The 18,239-nt window shown below is 46.1% G+C and overlaps 1 protein-coding gene across 1 annotated transcript in view; it reads left to right on the top strand.

The window, feature by feature from the left end:
• The first annotated feature begins 422 nt into the window (after positions 1-422).
• The window catches only part of FGD4 (FYVE, RhoGEF and PH domain containing 4), a 92,581-nt gene continuing 74,764 nt past the window's right edge, over positions 423-18,239 (top strand). Inside the window, exon 1 of the mRNA XM_083181316.1 lies at positions 423-1,308. Coding sequence (XP_083037442.1) covers positions 1,194-1,308 — 115 coding nt within the window. The 5' untranslated portion in view covers positions 423-1,193. The remainder of the gene's footprint in view (positions 1,309-18,239) is intronic.

Below are 18,239 nucleotides of genomic sequence, written 5' to 3'. Positions count from 1 at the left end.
TAGTGGTGTCGACCATATGATCCATATCAGTGACTTAATGCTTGTGTCCATTTACCTGCTGTCTGCTCCCACAGCCCTTTGTGCAGTAGCACCATAGACAAACTGACGGATAGATAGATAGATAGATAGATAGATAGATAGATAGATAGATAGATAGATAAAATAACAGATGCACATGAGGACACATATAGTGTTAACAAGCTGAAGATGTTTCCTCCACTGTGAAGTGTGAATCTTGCTCTATATTTGGAATTGCAGCCCTGGCAACCAGTGTGCATCTGCATGGTGCTGGCACTGTGCTGCTCAGGTGAGCAGATTCCCCAGGTGAGGGAGGAGTCTGAGGTAAGGGGGGTGGGGCTGGGCTTGTCACTCACACATGCCCTAGCTTGCAGTGGTAGCTGCAGCAGTTGTTGATCAGCTTAATACTGAGCTGGGGGTTGGTTTGGCTGCAGCCCGGGAATGTATCCTGGAGAATTCTGCAGTGAGTCACCTGGGTGCAGGCAGTGGAGGGCATTTCTGGTGGCATCTGGCACTCACTGGTAGAAGGGCACAGGAGTACAACCATCAGGAGCACAGCAAGCAGGCATACAGGAGTACAACCATCAGGAGCACAGCAAGCAGGCATACAGGAGTACAACCATCGGGAGTAGAGCAACCAGGCATACAGGAGTAGAGCAACCAGGCATACAGGAGTACAACCATCGGGAGTAGAGCAACCAGGCATACAGGAGTACAACCATCGGGAGTAGAGCAACCAGGCATACAGGAGTATAGCCAGTCATACAGGAGTACAGCAACCAGGCATACAGGAGCACAGCAACCAGGCATACAGGAGTACAGCCAGGCATACAGGAGTATTCATCCAGGCATACAGGAGTACAGCCAAGCATACAGGAGTCCAATAACTATACAGGAATACAACCAGGCATACAGGGGTACAGCCAAGCATACAGTATTACTCATCCAGGCATACAGGAGAGTACAGCGAAGCATACACAAGTCCAATAACTATAAAGGAATACAACCAGGCATATAGGAGTACAGCCAAGCATACACAAGTCCAATAACTATACAGGAATACAACCAGGCATACAGGTGTACAGCCAAGCATACCGGAGTCCAATAACTATACAGGAATACAGCCAAGCATACAGGACAGAACAGGAGTCCAATAACCATACAGGAGTCCAACCATGAGCTCCGATGACTTTAGGAGAATGGCTATCCGCAGGAAATCCAGTCCCTGCCTGGTCCGCGGCACCCTAGCCATAGCTGTGCAGGGAGATAATGAGAATGGGCAGCAGAGTGGTGAGTACTGCCAGACTAATGATATTACCTGCAGCTGTGTGTGCAATAGCTATAGTGGTGTATTGTGATGTGTTGTGTTGCATTTCGTTGCCCCCAGCAGCAATCACCCATGTACCACCCTGTGAACAAAGCTCTGAGTCATTGTGCAAATACAGCACTAGTGTCATGTTCCCAAGCTCACTATTATCTGTGCAGGTTGTTACATATGTTGCACTACTATCACCACTATCTGGGTAACAATTGTGTATAGAACACAACAGCAGCACATTGTGTGACCTTCATAGTGGATTACAGGAGGCTCATCACTGGAAATATGAGTTGTGTGAATCATTTTCCTTGTAACACACAGTGTGCAACGTTTTTACATAGTTTCCAAGGACAGTGATTGTGATAATGAAGTAATGTCCCACACACAGCGCAGCTGTATTGTGCGACGAACCAATCTCCAGCCAATCAGCTTGCGTGGAACTATTGATCTGATGGAACAGGTGAATATTCTCCCTGAGAATTTTGTGCCTGATTCAGACCCATTCGAAAGAGTACCAACTAGGGTGGCCGATCCCGGGATTCGGCACCAAAATCACCGGGATTTTAATCCTGGGATTGGATTTCGGGATTAGACTACGCACAGTCTAATGTCAGGCAGCGTCCGAGCACTCGTTCCCGACCCGGCGCGCAGCGTGACATGATGTCATAGTCACACTGCGCAGGCCACAGCCTCGCACCGCCTGCCTTGCTCACCGGCCACACCACCCGCCGGACCGACCATGTGAGTAATTGTGCGCTGCGGTCATTTGGGGGTGGGGCAGTGGGCGGATGCCAATGACGGGATTGAAAAAAATGCGCCAGGATTGGCATCCCTAGCACCAATCAATCAGCTTCTGTCATTTTTCTATCACAGGACCAGATGTACTAAGTGATAAAGTGGATAGTACGAAAATACCAGGCGACCAACTGTCATTTGTCAAATACAGCCTGTAACATGGCAGTTAGGAGCTGATTGACTGACACTTTATGACTCTCCATTGGATCACTTGTTGGATCTTGGCGAAAGAAAGTACCAACCATTCAGCTCTTAGCTGTCATTTTAAAACACAGCCTGTAACATGGCAGTTAGGAGCCAATTGGTTAGTACTTTATCTTCAACTTTTATAGCTCTCCAAACTTTGATAAATCTCCCCCACAACTAGAGACTTCTTTGTGATGAGTAACACAGTCCTATGCGTACATCTGTTTAACACATCGATTGATGTCTGGTGGTTCCCGAAATCCTGGCTTATATCCATCGGCAGTCTACCATCGATGGTTGGCCACTGCGCATTTGCACACCCCCGCCATCAGACCTCCGTCGCTGACTTATTGCTTCAAACCCCCATCGGGGATGGCATAACCAACGAGCATCGGTCGCAAAACATCGATGGTTGCTAACCTGATAGACCATGGTCATCGCTCGTTCAGGATAGATGCAAGACGCATAGCTTCCATTCTTGTGAGTCGTCTCATATAAACTCATTACAGGTGAATCAAACACACGTTAAGCTGTAAAACACGTTCACTGTGTCCTATTACCAAACAAGAGACCGGATGAGCAAGGTTTGCAGGTGTGGTTAATTACCCTAATGAGTGGTGTCCTGTAAACGTGAGGATATTGGTATTCCTGTCCCACGTTGGCATGTGTATATTATATTAGTATATGAATGGGTGTGTAAGACATATAGGGGGAAATTTACGAAGATGTGATTGTTGCTATGGGCAACAAATAAGAAGCTATTTCTTAAAACCCTCTAGAAGTCCGTAGACAGGATGTGATTGGTTTCCCATAGCAACATGACCTGTGAAGTGTATTTCACATCTTAGTAAATTTCACCCATACTGTATACTTTATGTCATTTGTCCTCAGTATGAGGAAATGTTTAACAAAGTTTGAAAGATGGACACTATGGTAAATATGGTATTATTGCAACTAATCCGATACTACTTGTCATGTGTCTAGCACCTTCTTGAGGATAATAGCTAGTATCTGGTTGCTACGGGTAACACCTCTCTAAAAACTCACACGTCAGTAAATGTACCCCTAGGACTAAAGGTGCCCACACACTAGAAAGATCTGCGATCGTAAGATGTGCTCATAAATAAGCCTTGAAATCTTTTTTTCCGTCCTGGACAAAAGATTTCAGGCAAGCGCACATCTTTACCAAAGATTTTTCTTAAGGCCCCCATACACTATGCGATTTTGGGACGATTTCATCCAATTTCGGCACTTTAGGCCGATAACCTGGTGAAATCGCAGGTGTGTGATATATGATCCGATCCGATGCGCGGTCCCGTGCGCATCGGACCGGATCAGGGAGGTCGGACGGTCAGCACATAAGATCATCCGACCTCCCTGTATGCTATGCATATGCCTACCCACCTGACAGGCATATGCATGCAGACACCGGGGGAGCACGGCGGGCAGACACACTGACCTGGCCGGGCATGCTGTGATCACAAATAGCAGCGTTGCCGCTGCGAGACGGGACGCACAGTGGCGGCTATTCGATTTTTAAAATACCTGTCAAATGACAGGCCGTTCTGTGATTGGCTGAGAGCTCTCTCAGCCAATCACAGAACGGCTGGCAGCGGCAGCGCTGCTATTTGTGATCACAGCATGCCGGGCCAGGTCAGCATCACTCGCCGCACTCGGCACCCGCCGGGAACTAATTTGAGAGCCGTCGCCCGCCCCCACTACTGCCGCCGCCCGCCCCCACTACTGCCGCTGCCCGCCCCACTGCTCCTCACCGCCCTGCAGCTCCCCATTTGTTTTACATGTGATAAATTGCAAGCGATTTATCACATGTAAAAACTGGCTCATCAAGTGCCAAATTGTATGTGAGCCTCCCAGGGAGCTGCCGGGCAGCTCACAGGAGATTTGGGTCCGACTTGTCCTAAGGACAAGTCGGCCTAATGTATGGGGGCCTTTAAGATCCCATGTGCGTTCCTATGGATCTTTTGTTAAATCTTCTGATCTTTTGTGCAGCACGTAAGATCATAAGATTCAGCTAAAGATCCACGGGAGCACGCATTGGGCCAAAATCGATTATCGGTAAACATCGGATGATATATCGGCCGATTTATCGGAAATCGGCCCAAAAATCGTTCTAGTGTGTGGGCACCTTAAGGTTTCCTACTGGTCAACATAAGTCAATAGTCAAGTTGATAATGGTCAGCACAGCATATGATTGACATTGAGTTTTTCGCAATTTTTTTTCCATCCGTCGCTCACATTTGTTATGTAAACTCAAATAAAAAATGTTGTGTAAAAAAAAAAAAAATATGAGGTAACATTACAGGCCATTATGATGGATAACAATGTTTGCTTGGCAATTTTCACACCTATTTTGACAAATTCGCCTGGCATGCAAAGGGTTAAACAGAAAGCTTCTGAGCTGTGGGAACATTCTGTAGCCAGTGTGCTGTTAATGATTAAGGGGGAGATGCCTCAAACCTTCTAAATAGAACAGATGGAAGCATTGCCCATGCCAGCCAATCAGTTTCTCGCTATCCTTCATGCTTTAAATAAAAGTTGCAATGTGATTGGCTAGAATGGGAAACATCTCCATTAGTCCTGTTTAGAGGGTTTCATAAACTCCTCCATATATTGAGTAATAGGAATGCTGTTATGTGGTGTTTAAATGTTCTGCATAACCTACAAGCCGCGAGATAACGCCAGTTACCGGGTCTATCAGAAGCCATGTGGCATCTGCAGTTTATCAAGCACCAGTCATATTGCATAGTGAGTCCATGTAATATATATATATATATATATATATATATATATATATATATATATATATATATATATATATATATATATATATCATACGATCCTGCTGCCTGGGAGCCCGGAGATTCCTCAGCCTGCAGTTGGTGGGGTATCACATGTGAAGGAGGCATTCGGTACCTCGCATAAGTGAAGTGTTCATTCTAGCACCCGCTATCTTTGAAAACCCATGCAGTTCCTCTTCCCTGCCTGGGGTGTCGCTGTCTGCTGTGGTGTTTCTAGCACAGGTCTGGTTTGCATATCAGTGCTGATATACAGACCACACTGTGCTAGAAGCACTACAGCAGACAGCGACACCCCAGGCAGGGAAGAGGAACTGCATGGGTTTTCAAAGATAGCGGGTGATACAGTGTTCTCCGTGCGTGTCACGGTGTCACCAAACATTAAATCATCGCGCTCCATGTAATGCCCTCCTAGGCTGCCGGATTATTAAATAGAAGTTTCCTATATTTTCTATGGACACCTATGTCCAGGCTTGCTATCTTCACCTATCAGTGTTTTCCTCATTACGTGAATGTAAAACTTACCTGCATAGGCGTATCTCATATAATACGCTTCTAATTGCTCTGTACTTACATTGCCAGCCACGGTCTGTCAGAAATAATGAGATTTTCCTGAGGCTTAATTAAGCGTTAGGGAGAAATGAGTTATGGGCTTAGTTCCAGTATTTGTACTGTGTCCTCTCTCTCTCCCTGATTATAGTGCGGCCACAGTATATGGTGGAACAGACAAGACCGCATATGTTATTATAGTATAATATTATAGTGATGTATACAATCATGCATCAGAGAAAAAATAGTTATTCCTAAGGTTCTTAGTGGACTCATATTCACCTACCAATACGACCAAACTGGAAGCTGTATAATAGGTATAAGAACCACAAGTGCCAGCAAATCCTGTGGGATACTACCTCCACACTGCAAGCACATTCCTTTTATGTATAATTTTGTGTTCAATCTAGCACCCTGCATCTTTCAAAATCCCTGCAGTTCCTCCTCCTTGCCTGAGGTGTCGCTCTTGGCTATGGTGCTTATAGCACATGTCTAGTCTGTATATTAGTGGTGAAATACAGACCACACTGTGCTAGGAGCACCACAGCACCCCCAGGGCAGTGAAATGGAACTGCATTGGTTTTGAAAGATGTAGAATTCTAATAAGGGGTGTGGATCGTATTGTCGACCAGACTTAGGTCAAGTCATTAGGTCGACAGAGTTCTAGGTCGACATGGTCAACATGGGTTTAGGTCAAGAAATGCGTTAGGTCGACATGGGTTAGTTCAACAGGTCGCGAGGTCAACATGGGTTTTTTCACTGTTTTTTTTTTTAACCTGAATTTCGATACAGTCGACATGGACACAGTTGGAAGTGAACCGCAGCCCCTTGCTTCGCACGCTGCGCTCGGCATACTATTTTATTCTCTCACCACACCCTAGTGGATGGTAGGGCATGAAATACCACCTGTCGGCTCACGTTGGCTAAAAAAACAGTGAAAAAAACCATGTCTACCTCGCGACCTGTCGACCTTACCCATGTTGCCTAACGCATTTGTCGACCTCGTCCCATGTCGACCTCGTCCCATGTCGACCTCGTCCCATGTCGACCTAGAACCCTGTCAACCTTGTTGCCTGTCGACCCAACGGTGTTGACCTAATGACTGTCTACCTAAATCTGGTCGACAATACGACCGTATCCGTATGGTACCATAGTGAAATCGCATCGTATCGCATGCGTGTTTTTGTGTGGAGCCGACTTTATACGGTGTGGTGAGCGCAGCGCGCCACCGAGCCCGAAGCGTGATCCGCGTCCCCTGCGCTCACCACGCTTTGATCGCACAGCCCGGGGGGAAAAAATAGCAGTGAATAAATTACATAGGAAAATCGCATCACATGCGATCGCATCGCACGCAAATACGGCATGCGATGCGATATTCTTACGCTGAATCGCCTGCTAAGCTATTAGCTATGCCACTGAAGGACAACATGACCTCTTTTAATTTTTATAAGCTTAAGTAAATATACCCTTACTGCAGGATAACTGTGGATCTCTTGCTATTGTGGAACTGCAAGTCCCAGCGTGCCCTGTGGGGTACCTGTCCCTCACCCCTATACCCTTTTCTCTATCAATTTTTCTTTTTTTTATGGTTCTCATTCTCTTAATTTCCCAGAGTTTCTGCCCCTAAATTGTGCGTATTTCACATAACCTGTAGGAGGCGCTCGCTGGTGCCAGTTGGCAGGTTACCAGCGGCTTCAGGATGGAATTCTGGCCTGTAAGAAGCTTGAAGAACGGAAGTCAGCAATCGTTGCCGGCACTTTCTATAAACCTTGTAGAGCTTTCCCCTGTTGTGTAAATAAATGTGTGTGCGCATAAGACTCTGCTCAGCAGCTGCCAGGCAGCCGTCAGTAATTATATAGCTGAATAGTAATTAACATTGCTGGAGGCCCAGGGTCAGCGCACGGAATGGGTGATGATGGGAGAGAGAATATCCAGTGTGTAGTCACCTAATATTAGCCTCTTCCCCCGCCCTGTGTAATCCATCCTGTAATCCTGGCAATTCTTGTTTGTATGAAATTTAAGAATTCAACATAAACTGAAAGATGAGTCGCTCATATGATCTAACACTGTAAATATAGATAAATCAGCTGTATATAAATACATGTGACTGGTATAGCAAATATTATCCTCAGACAAATAACTTGATCTATTTATTGGATTCAAAAAATATACTGAGGGAAAGAAACATGTTTAAGCTGAAATACTGTGTCCAAGAGTGCACTTAAATAAAGGACCTACAACAGGGGTACTGCGGGGGAAGGAGTGAAACCACGCCTCCAGGTGGTGTGGCCACACCCCTGAGGAGCAGCATTAACAGAAGGGTCCTATACTCACAATGGAGCAAAAAATGTTTAATGATCCACCTCAGTCCGTGACCCCTATGCAGGGCCGGACTGGGACCAGAAATTGGCCCTGGCATTTTGAGTACACAGACCCACCTGAAGTAGGCGGGACCCTTGCGCGTTGAAGCCGCTAGGCTAAAAGGGGACATGGTCTCATGGAAAGGAGGCGTGGCATCAGAAAAATTATGGAGAACACCGTAATGCCCATTACAGTATATAAAACAATCTGGACCCCCACAGGCAGCTCCCCGTGTATAATAACAGGACACAACAGGCTGATAACAGAACACTACAGGCTACTCCACCTGTATAACAACAGAACACCACAGGCTGCACCCCCTGCACAATAACTGGACACCACAGGCTCCCCCCTGCACAATAACTGGACACCACAGGCTGCTCCTCCTGCATAATAACAGAACACCACAGGCTGCTCCTCCTGCACAATAACAGAACACCACAGGCTGCTCCTCCGGCACAATAACGACACCACAGGCTGCTCCCCCTGCACAATAACTGGACACCACAGGCTGCTCCCCTTGCACAATAACTGGACACCACAGGCTGCTCCCCTTGCACAATAACTGGACACCACAGGCTGCTCCAGAAGTTCTCTGGGAGAAGCCTGTGGTGTCCTGACTCCTCAGTCCTGTTCTCCCCCTGTACATTTCCTATTTACCTGAGGCTGTGAAGCTGATTTTTCCGCCGGATGGACACCAAGGCTGCAGGCCTGCAGCACTAGCAGTGGGAAGTAATGTGCACGCAAAAGCTGGCCGGAAGTAAGAAGTATGGTGTCGTGTGAGGATCAGCGCAGGCAGGCTGCGCTACTTCCTTCCTGGCTTCTCCTCCCGCCCTCTGTAACGGCCTCCTGCACTGTCTAGACAGGTCCCTCAGTGCAGGAGGCCGGCGGCCATTTTCCCAAAGCCACGGCCATATTCTTAAAGCGGGACTCAAATTCGGCCCTTCTGGTATTTGCGGATGGCCAGTCCGGCCCTGCCCCTATGTCTTACTCCTCTTCCCCAAAAAGCCACACAATATTGCGGGAGGAAGCTGCGGTGCCCGGAGTAAATCGGCGCAAAAGTATTTAAAAAAAAAAAAAAAAAGTAACAAAAAATCACACCACTGCTTGCCGTCCCCAGCAGGTGCCGCCCAAAGGCCCGTGCCTCTCGGGCCTAGTGGGAAATTAGGCACTGCACCTGGTCTTCAGAAGCACCCTAGCTGAGTACGGTCTCCTGAGTATTAGCGAGTGTCTGAAGGCAACCGCTTTCAGCAACACATCCGAATTCGGCCCTCTCCGCCCAAAGATTCAGACTGTCTAGAATCTGCCAACGGGGAAAAGTCATTAGTTCAAATGATTTTTCGGCTGGACGGCTGAATGGGAGGGGTTTCAGGTGGCAGGGGGGTCTATGCGAGTATACGCAGCCTAGCAAAAAAGTCTGAAGCAGGCCCTTTTCTTATATCCTACCTCTGTGACTAAATTCTGAGTGGGCCAAATGATATTTTTGCACCTGGGCCCCCGGCCCACTGCTCATAAATTCCAGCACTGATAAGAACCTATTACCCAACATTTAGGTTCATGTTGTTGCAACACAGATGAGAAAGGAGGCGTGGCCATCCTGCACTGGGGGTGTGGCTGTTACATAGGGACGTGTCTACTGGGTCCTATGCAAATGACTGCTTTTATTGTATCCAACTGTGTAAAATATCTGGCTGTGTTATGAGGGTGTGTAGGACGCTACATATTATTCATACTTATTAAGTTATTCTGGCTCCATCTGTTTGTATTCTCGTTAAGTATTTCTATACATGCAGGCGTGTCCTTCCCCCGCCAGCCCGGGGCTCCGGGATTCTCTGTTTTTGCTGGTTTATGTTATCTCTGTCATGAATGGTGTAAATCCAGCTAAAGCCTCCTTGGCAGTCCATGTTGAGATGCAATGGTTTACACCAGGCATGTCCAAACTGTGGCCCTCCCTCTTTTGTGAAACGACGCATCCCAGCATGCCATTTCCATAGTTTTAGCATCCCCTAATAGCAATACTGTGGCAAGGCATGATGGGACTTGTAGTTTCACAACAACTGGAGGGCCAAAGTTTGGACATGCCTGGTTTACACTTATGTTAGCACCCCTGAGCAAAGATCAAGTGATATAGGGGACAGCCCTATCTGGTACCATGGGATCGGGTCGGACCGGATGTCAAACACATGCGATTTGGTCCGATTTATCGGCTTGATCCATCACAATCGGGTCAAATTAAAACAAATCTCACTAGTGTATGGGGGCCTTAACAGAGGGTATCGGGATTTCCTCTAAAAGGGTCCCACGTATAAAGGCATAGGATCTTATTCAGGTCTGTTCACTTGGACCCCTTTGTCCGCAAGGAGTCCGATGTTTAGCGTCTGCCAGTGGGCCGGGCCTACCACCATTCGCAAGGTGGGGTTTGGTGGACTCGCAAGGCTGTGAATGAACCAGAATGACACAACACCCCACCGCCCATATTGCCTGTTTTTAGGAATGTCTTGGCTGGAGGGCAGGATTCGTAAACTCCCAGGATAATGGCTGAGGTTCCCCTGGAATTTATAACCTGATAACATCTGTGTCCCGCCTCGCATTGTCCCTGTTGGTAAATAAGCCCCTTGAATTCCGTTCTGCAGCAAATAGCACAGAACTGGTTTATGTCTGGTTACCAAGGTGCTGGTGCTGGTGCCTGGGAACAGCTACCGTGTACCCATAGTGATCAGCTGTCATTTGGGCTTAGTGACAAATCTAGTATTCAGTCAGCCTTGGGTTGCTGGTATCCGGACTGATCATAGACTGACTCATGATAGACAGTCATATGGTAGACAGACAAAAGGTCGACATGGTCAAAAGATCGACATGAAAAAGGTAGACATGTATTTTTTTGACGAATTTTTCATCCTACATGTGCCGACAGGCGGTATTTCATGCCCTACCATCCACTAGGGTAGTGTTCCTTCTAGCACCCGCCATCTTTGAGAACCCATGCAGTTCCTCTTCCCTGCCTGGGGTGTCGCTGTCTGCTGTAGTGCTTCTAGCACAGCGTGGTCTGTTTATCATCACTGATATGCAAACCAGACCTGTGCTAGAAACACCACAGCAGACAGCGACACCCCAGGCAGGGAAGAGGAACTGCATTGATTTTCAAAGATGGCGGGTGCTAGAATGAACACTATACTAGGGCATGGAGTAAGAATAAAATAGTGTGCCGAGCGCAGCAAGGCACGGAGCCCGAAGCATGGCGAGCGCAGCGGCACACTTAGACCGTGTCAATGTCGACCTATGTCAACATTAAAAACGCATGTCGACCTTTTTCATGTTGACATTTTTAACCATGTCAACCTTTTGACCCTGTCGACCTTGTGACTGACGACCATCAGTGGTTGACCATGTGACTGTCTATCATGAGTCAGTCTATGCTTTATACCATAAGCGGGTTGCTATGGTAACCCTTTATGAATTACACAGGTTCTGGTGCTGGCCGATTCAAGTCTGCATTTCCCCTGGTTTTCACCAGGCCCAGAACCTGTATTATTCAGTTGTGACACTGATTAAAGAGATTTTATAGTGACCCTATTTGTTATTTTGAGGTGTGAATTGACCAACCACATTTTTGTTTGTCTGAGAACCCTTTTTTTTTTTTTTTAAAGGAGGCATGCATAAAAGTCCTGTAGCTAATTGCATACTTCCAAAATGTGTGTGTGGCTGTATCCCCTGCAATCGGCTGCTTTGCATAATACCATGAAAGGTACCGCCCCACTGCCCTCCAATCTGAATGATCAAATGGTCACCGCAGCACAAAGTATTTCAGGAGGGAAGTTGAACTGAACCTGTGGGATAGTTGCAGCCCAGAGAGCTAAATATATAAAATTCAAACATTAAAAGGACAGATTCAATTCACCGTCAATGGCAGCTTGGGTTGCACGTTTGTCTGCCAGACAGTAAGCAGATCCTGTCCATAGCTCCACAGAATAATTGCTGATTTGTCAAGGAGGGCCAGCAAGCTCCCAAAATTCAGGAGGTGCTTCCAGACCTACCCCCAACCCATCCGCAGCAATCCACTTACCGTATAAAAAAGTGGCGGCATTACAGTGGTGGTAATCGGAGCATTATGTAGCGTGGTAGAACCATGATGTTGCATTTGCGGAAACACGCCCACTTCCTGTTACACGCTCCCCAGCTAAGCCGACCTGCTGGAAAATGCATACCGGTTGAGGCTCTAGGTTCTTTGCCCCCAAGATCCAAGCTGTTTTCAGCTGAGGTGGAGATTCCCAAGGAGACGTACTCTCATAGAGCAACAGTCCACATTCTTATTACCAACGTGCGTTTCGAGGTCTAGACTAACGCGTTTCGAGCTCAAATGCTTTCTCAAGTCAGCGGATTGAACACTCACTAGGATTATGTTGATGAGGTCAGGGCTGTGCCATTTGGTGTAGTGGGGGGGGGGATAGTGGAAGGAACCGGGTGTTCCTGTCCAGAACACTGAGGTGACAGTCTAATAATTAAATTGCTATGGAATCTATATAGAATTCTAGTAATATCTAGAAAGTGAAAGTATAGACCTGGGTTTTAGCACGTTTCTGTACAAAGCACATGGGATTAAGCAGCCCAATAAAACAGCAGCCAGTCACATGACCACGTACTCCACCTATGATGTCACGGTGAGTCACCGCTAATAGGAAATAATTTATAAATAAATTCTAGAAGCTCGCAGTCACTACAGAAGGTGCGCTGTGTGTTATATAACACTTTTATTTATTATACATCCTTATTAAAAATCCATTGTTCAAACCAGTAAATCAGGACCGACGAGCAACATGTGGATTTTAATGGGGTGATCTGTTCCATTTATTAAATGGGTCACTGTCATTGCATATTGATAATAATTGGAGTGGCGACTATCTGGTAGGTGACCCTTTCCAGGTTATGCAATCTCCTATAAAGACCAATTGCATTTCTCCAATCCTCAGTAGTAAGGACTGGCTGCCATTTTAAGAGCAAGCAATTTAAATTGCTGGCAGCAGGGTTGGACACGGGACTCTGGCACTGTAAGTAAGATGCTGGAGCTAGTGTTACTGCATACGGGAGTTCCCTTGCAAGCACCAACACCCGCCTAAACTCGCATGCGTTTTTGTCACCACCATGTCTCCAAATGGCCGCAGAATGTTAATCTCTGCGACCGCCACGGCAACCACTACCAGCCTACTCCTGCCGGCCAGCTGTACCCCTTTCACATGGCACAAATAACCCGGGTCGACGTGCAGTGTGAAAGGGGCTTTTGAAACTACCCGGGTCCAGCAACCTGTCATTCTAACCCGGGTACAGTGCCGGTGGACAGTGTAAACGCGGGTCCCATTCACACTATAGGGAGGAGGCAGCATCGGCTCCAAGTGATGCCTTCTCCCATTCCCCCCGATGACACGCTGCTGCTCTGCTCCACCCCCTTTCTGACGTCAGTGACCCTGCTTATTGCCAGTTTGCTGTGGGAGATTATCATTGCAAATTCTTGGGTCGCACCTGGGTACTCACCTGTGTCCAAATTGGGTGTGCAATGGAAACCTTGTTCTTGTCACGGAGGACGGCTGGTCTGGATTTTCTTTTGTGACGTCAGACGCTGCGCAGCGTCGGGGGGGAGGTGCCACAGCATGGGAGTGGATCACTGGTTTATATCATGTGGATTTTGGCTCATACTGTGTGGCATAATGTGAATTTTGGCTCAATCCGGGTGGCATAACATGAATTTTGGCTCATACTGTGTGGCATAATGTGAATTTTGGCTCAATCCGGGTGGCATAACATGAATTTTGGATCATTCTGTGTGGCATAATATGTAAGGGGCAAGTATAAGGGGGTCTACTATTGTGTTGCATAATGTGTATAAGGGGTATATAGTGTGGTACACTACACTCAAGGGCTATGAAATCCTGCAAGAGGTGTAAAGAAAATGATGATGTGTATAATTAGAGCCAGGTGTACAGCTAGAGCCAGGCTCATCGAGACACTCGACAGGCCGCGGCTGCGAATGTGGAGACGCTCGAGCGACCCATTCTCTGCAATGGACGCGCGAGCGTCTCGCATGCTCGCTGACACGCCAGCTGCCAGGAATGTCTAGTTGACGCACTGGTGAGCTAGATAAGCGCGGCTGTATCTGTATGTTTTTTTATTTTTTTTAACCACTCAAAACAATGGGACAGATTTATTAAGCCGGAGAAGTTAAAAATTGCCAGTGATAATGTATCAGCCAATTGGCTCACAACTGCCATGTTACATAATGGGTTTGAAAAATAACAGTTGGGAGCTGATTGGCTGCTGCATTATCACCTTCCACTTTATCACTTTACCAGGCTTAATGCATTTGCCCCATTTTTTTCAAAAACAGTCAAATTTTACTTTTGTTGCATTTATTAACAAATCTGTATTTTTTTTTTTTTTTATAAAATGATTTTGAAACGGGCTTTTAATAGATATTATTGACAGAATCTGATCATACTAAAATCAATCATTTTGGGGTCCTTCCGAACTGTAGACCATGCAATGGAATCTAACCAAAAGGAAATGTTTTACCATTCAGCTGTATTTATTATACACAACATAACTATGTCTTATGATTGTTAGACTTTGCAGTCATTAGTGTTTACAATTTTACCTCAGAATATGCCCTCCTTGATCAAGCACCCCCGCCATTAAATTGCTGCGCCCTAACTTGGAACTTCGTGGAAGCTTGTGTTATAAAACCCTCGGCACTCCCCTCCACTGTTATTAAAGGGAAGATTCACATTCCAGATCCCTACTTTGGGCGTTCCCTCCCACTAGAACGACGAGTATGGACCTGTCATTTCTACTGCTGCTCTGAGAAATTGGGGAAGATCATTATCTCTGGCACGTGCGTTATATCTGATTGGCCCGGATCTGTGCGGAATCCTAAAAATATTGTTTTATGATGTGTCATCCGGGGATGTGGCACAGTCCTGCAAACTTCAGCCTGGAGGGTCTTGTTCAGTTCAGAAATGTATTTTTATAGTGAAGATGTTTCCCCTAGCAACATGCAACCAATCAGGTGTTTGCTAGCATTTGCTAGAGTGTACTAGATATGATAATTAGATGCTGATTGGTTCCAATGGGCAGTATATCTGTTTGTCCCTCCTTACCTAGATTAGGCCTGGACAACCTGGTAGGCATAATGACATGGTCATTAACCTCCTCAAAGTGCCAAGGTGTGTCGCCACAAGGCGAACGTTTATCTTTCTCCAACTTCCTGTACAAAATGGCCGACCGGCTAAAATTAACCCAATGGACAAGATGCATCAAAGCTGAAAATACAGTGTAACCTCTGAAAATGCTTGCCAAACGGATGCCCAATATGACATCACAGCATTTAAATTTGCCCATCCACTCAAGCAGCTGTGACACTAGTGGCAGCGTTCCATGCAGACCGCGTAAGGCGGTCAGCAGGTTGCCCGTACTTGAAGACAGACATGTCGCTATATCTTTCATATATATCGGTGTCAGCTCTGCTGAGGGGCCTGAGGGTGTACCCCCTCGCCAATGTGCTACAGATATAGCGTTTGTCTCTGGTACATACAATATATCTGTCCAGTGTGAACTCACACACTTTTACTTTCCGTCTCTCTCTCTGTAGATAATCTTGGAATGGCGTCTTACTGTTGGACTTCTCAAACCCCAGCCTGGAGCCCTTGATATTACGGATTCCCTGTGTTTGGTATTTCTGCTTCCAAGATTTTACAACCTCCCAGGGAGGATAGATATTAGATAAGAACGTTATTTATTAATAGGGTTTCAAAGTCCACTCTTCAGGCGGTTCTTCTCCTGAGACGGCAGCGATAACACGAGTTGTCAATCTTGCACCTGCATCTGCATTACTGATCCCCCCCCACACACACACACACACACACACACACACTTGGGAGACTTTATTGAATGAGGCTGATCAGCCTTGCCCTATGACAGATATAACAACTCTACCGTCTCCTCCCCTGTCACTGTTACCTGGCATGAACCACTGATGGCCACTTTAGACTGGTCTCCCATTGTGGGTGTACAGTGTTTGCAACACCTGATTAAACATCAGTCGCGGACATAGAGGACAAGTACAGGGTATATAACCATAGCTGCATCAGCAGACGTTACTAACAGAAGTATCAGCGTGGCAGAAAACCACGGATTCAGTGCCATCGGAAATCCTGAGTGCCAATATCTCTGTTAGCGATGTTCAAAATATCCGCTAAAAAGGCCAGCATCAATCACATTTGTTATACCCCTTTCAGACAGAAAAATCCCAAAAACCCAGGTATTTCCCGGATACAAAAACCCGGGTACAACTAGGCAGCAAGGGGCTGACCTCCTTTCACACAGGAGCAAAAACCCGGGTATTTCCCATGTCGACCCCTTTCACACAGAAGCCGGATTTTTCCTGCAAAACTCTGTGTGTCATAAGAATAGTACAGTTTTAAAGGCACACAGAGATGAGGTCATCAAAAGTGGGTGGTGACTGCTCACTGCATTGCATTAACCATGGCATGACACAAGGATATGTTGTAAACAAGTTTTATTGTTTTTATATACTGGAAGGTACATGTTACCTCACATGGCTGTCAGTATATTTGCAATGTTTGAGTACACTGTGGCATCTTTGACTGTCCCAGTCATCTGCCGATATCCTCCTCCCCTCTCACTGCCAGCAGCTCTCACCTCTTGCTTCTACCAGTGGGCCATGCAATACTTTTTTCAGCTCCCTAATGACCTCAGAGGCCAGCTCCATTGCCATGCCCTCCCAGCCAATCAGAGAAGCCTATCCTCACAACCAATCAGCCAGCACCCCACCAGGAGAGCCAATCAGTGCCTAACAATGTGTAATAATCCCAAAAACCCGGGTCGTTTCCTTTCAGACAGCCGGCGACCCGTTGGAATACAGACCCGGAAAAAACCCAGGTAAATACCTGGGTCGAAGTCCCGGAACTTTAGACCCGTGTTGACCCTTTCAGACAGAAGAAAAACCCGGGTCGACACGGCAAGAGCAGGGAAATTCCCTGGTCTTTTTTTCTGTCTGAAAGGGGTATTCTATAAATTCAAATACAAAATGTGTAAAAAAAAAAAAAAAAAATTTTATTTCCTATATGAGGTAAACCTGACAGGTCAGTGTGATAATTAAACACCTGTTTTGCCAAATTCACTTGGCACTCAAATGGTTATGTAAAAGAGGGAAAGGCACACGAGGGAAGACGGCCCTGCTCGCCGGAGAGGTCAAATGGCCATTTCCGGCCTGCAAATGCCCGTCTCTTGCTACCAGTAAGCTTTGGTTGGGTTTCTCATATCAGGATGGTGATAACCACAAATAATAACCTTTAAAAAAAAAAATATTTAATGAATAAAGCATTTTTTCCAGTGATCAATATCTCTTAAATATTACTTACAATATTTGAACCTATTTTGAACTTTTTTCACCCATGTTCTTTGCTATATCAAAAATATTTGAATAACCAAATTCAGGGAGGCTGGCGCTTGGCCCGGAGAACTGGTAAATGATCCCTTACCGCTCTAGGACGATATCGCTCGGGTGCGTTGATGAGATTCGCTTGACAAATTGTGGCATTAAGAATATTTTTTAAGATTATGATACGCAAATAGCCAAAGTCATTAGTATCGTCGCTGCATGATCATAAATATATATGTTTGGTAACGGAACAGCAGCATAAAGCAGACGTTCGATAACAAGATACATGGGGGGGGGGTTTATATAATTGGTGGCGTTTGCTGCGAAGTGACGGCATTCCGACTGTTTTGTCTTTCCCAGTTCTGGTGTGTGGTCTGAACAACAACTGACCCCCTTGACCATGTCTGCATGTTTTTAAACACTGAGTTGCTGCTGCATAATTGGCTGATTAGATATTAAATATTGCTCTTGGAGGGCGTAAGGGTCAAATAAAGAGCAGGTTCAAGGTAAAGTAGGAGAGCAGGTTATAAATCTATATTTTTATATAGTGTTTTACTAGCGTTTAAAAAAAGACTTAAAGTATGTGACAAATGCATTTTATTCTTTACACGCCCGTTACCACGGCACATGAGGAATTTTCTTGGTGAATAGGTATTTATTACGACACTGCCTTTTCGCATTTTTTTTTATACTTTTGATGTATTAAGCAATATTTTTGTGTAACATGCATTGATACGCCACCTGTGCT

The sequence above is a fragment of the Crinia signifera genome, chromosome 4 (genome assembly GCF_055691185.1).
Source record: "Crinia signifera chromosome 4, ASM5569118v1, whole genome shotgun sequence".
Classification (NCBI taxonomy): Eukaryota; Metazoa; Chordata; class Amphibia; order Anura; family Myobatrachidae; genus Crinia; species Crinia signifera.
The sequence above is the reverse complement of the archived record's forward strand: the minus strand, read 5'-3'. Positions and strand labels throughout refer to the sequence as shown.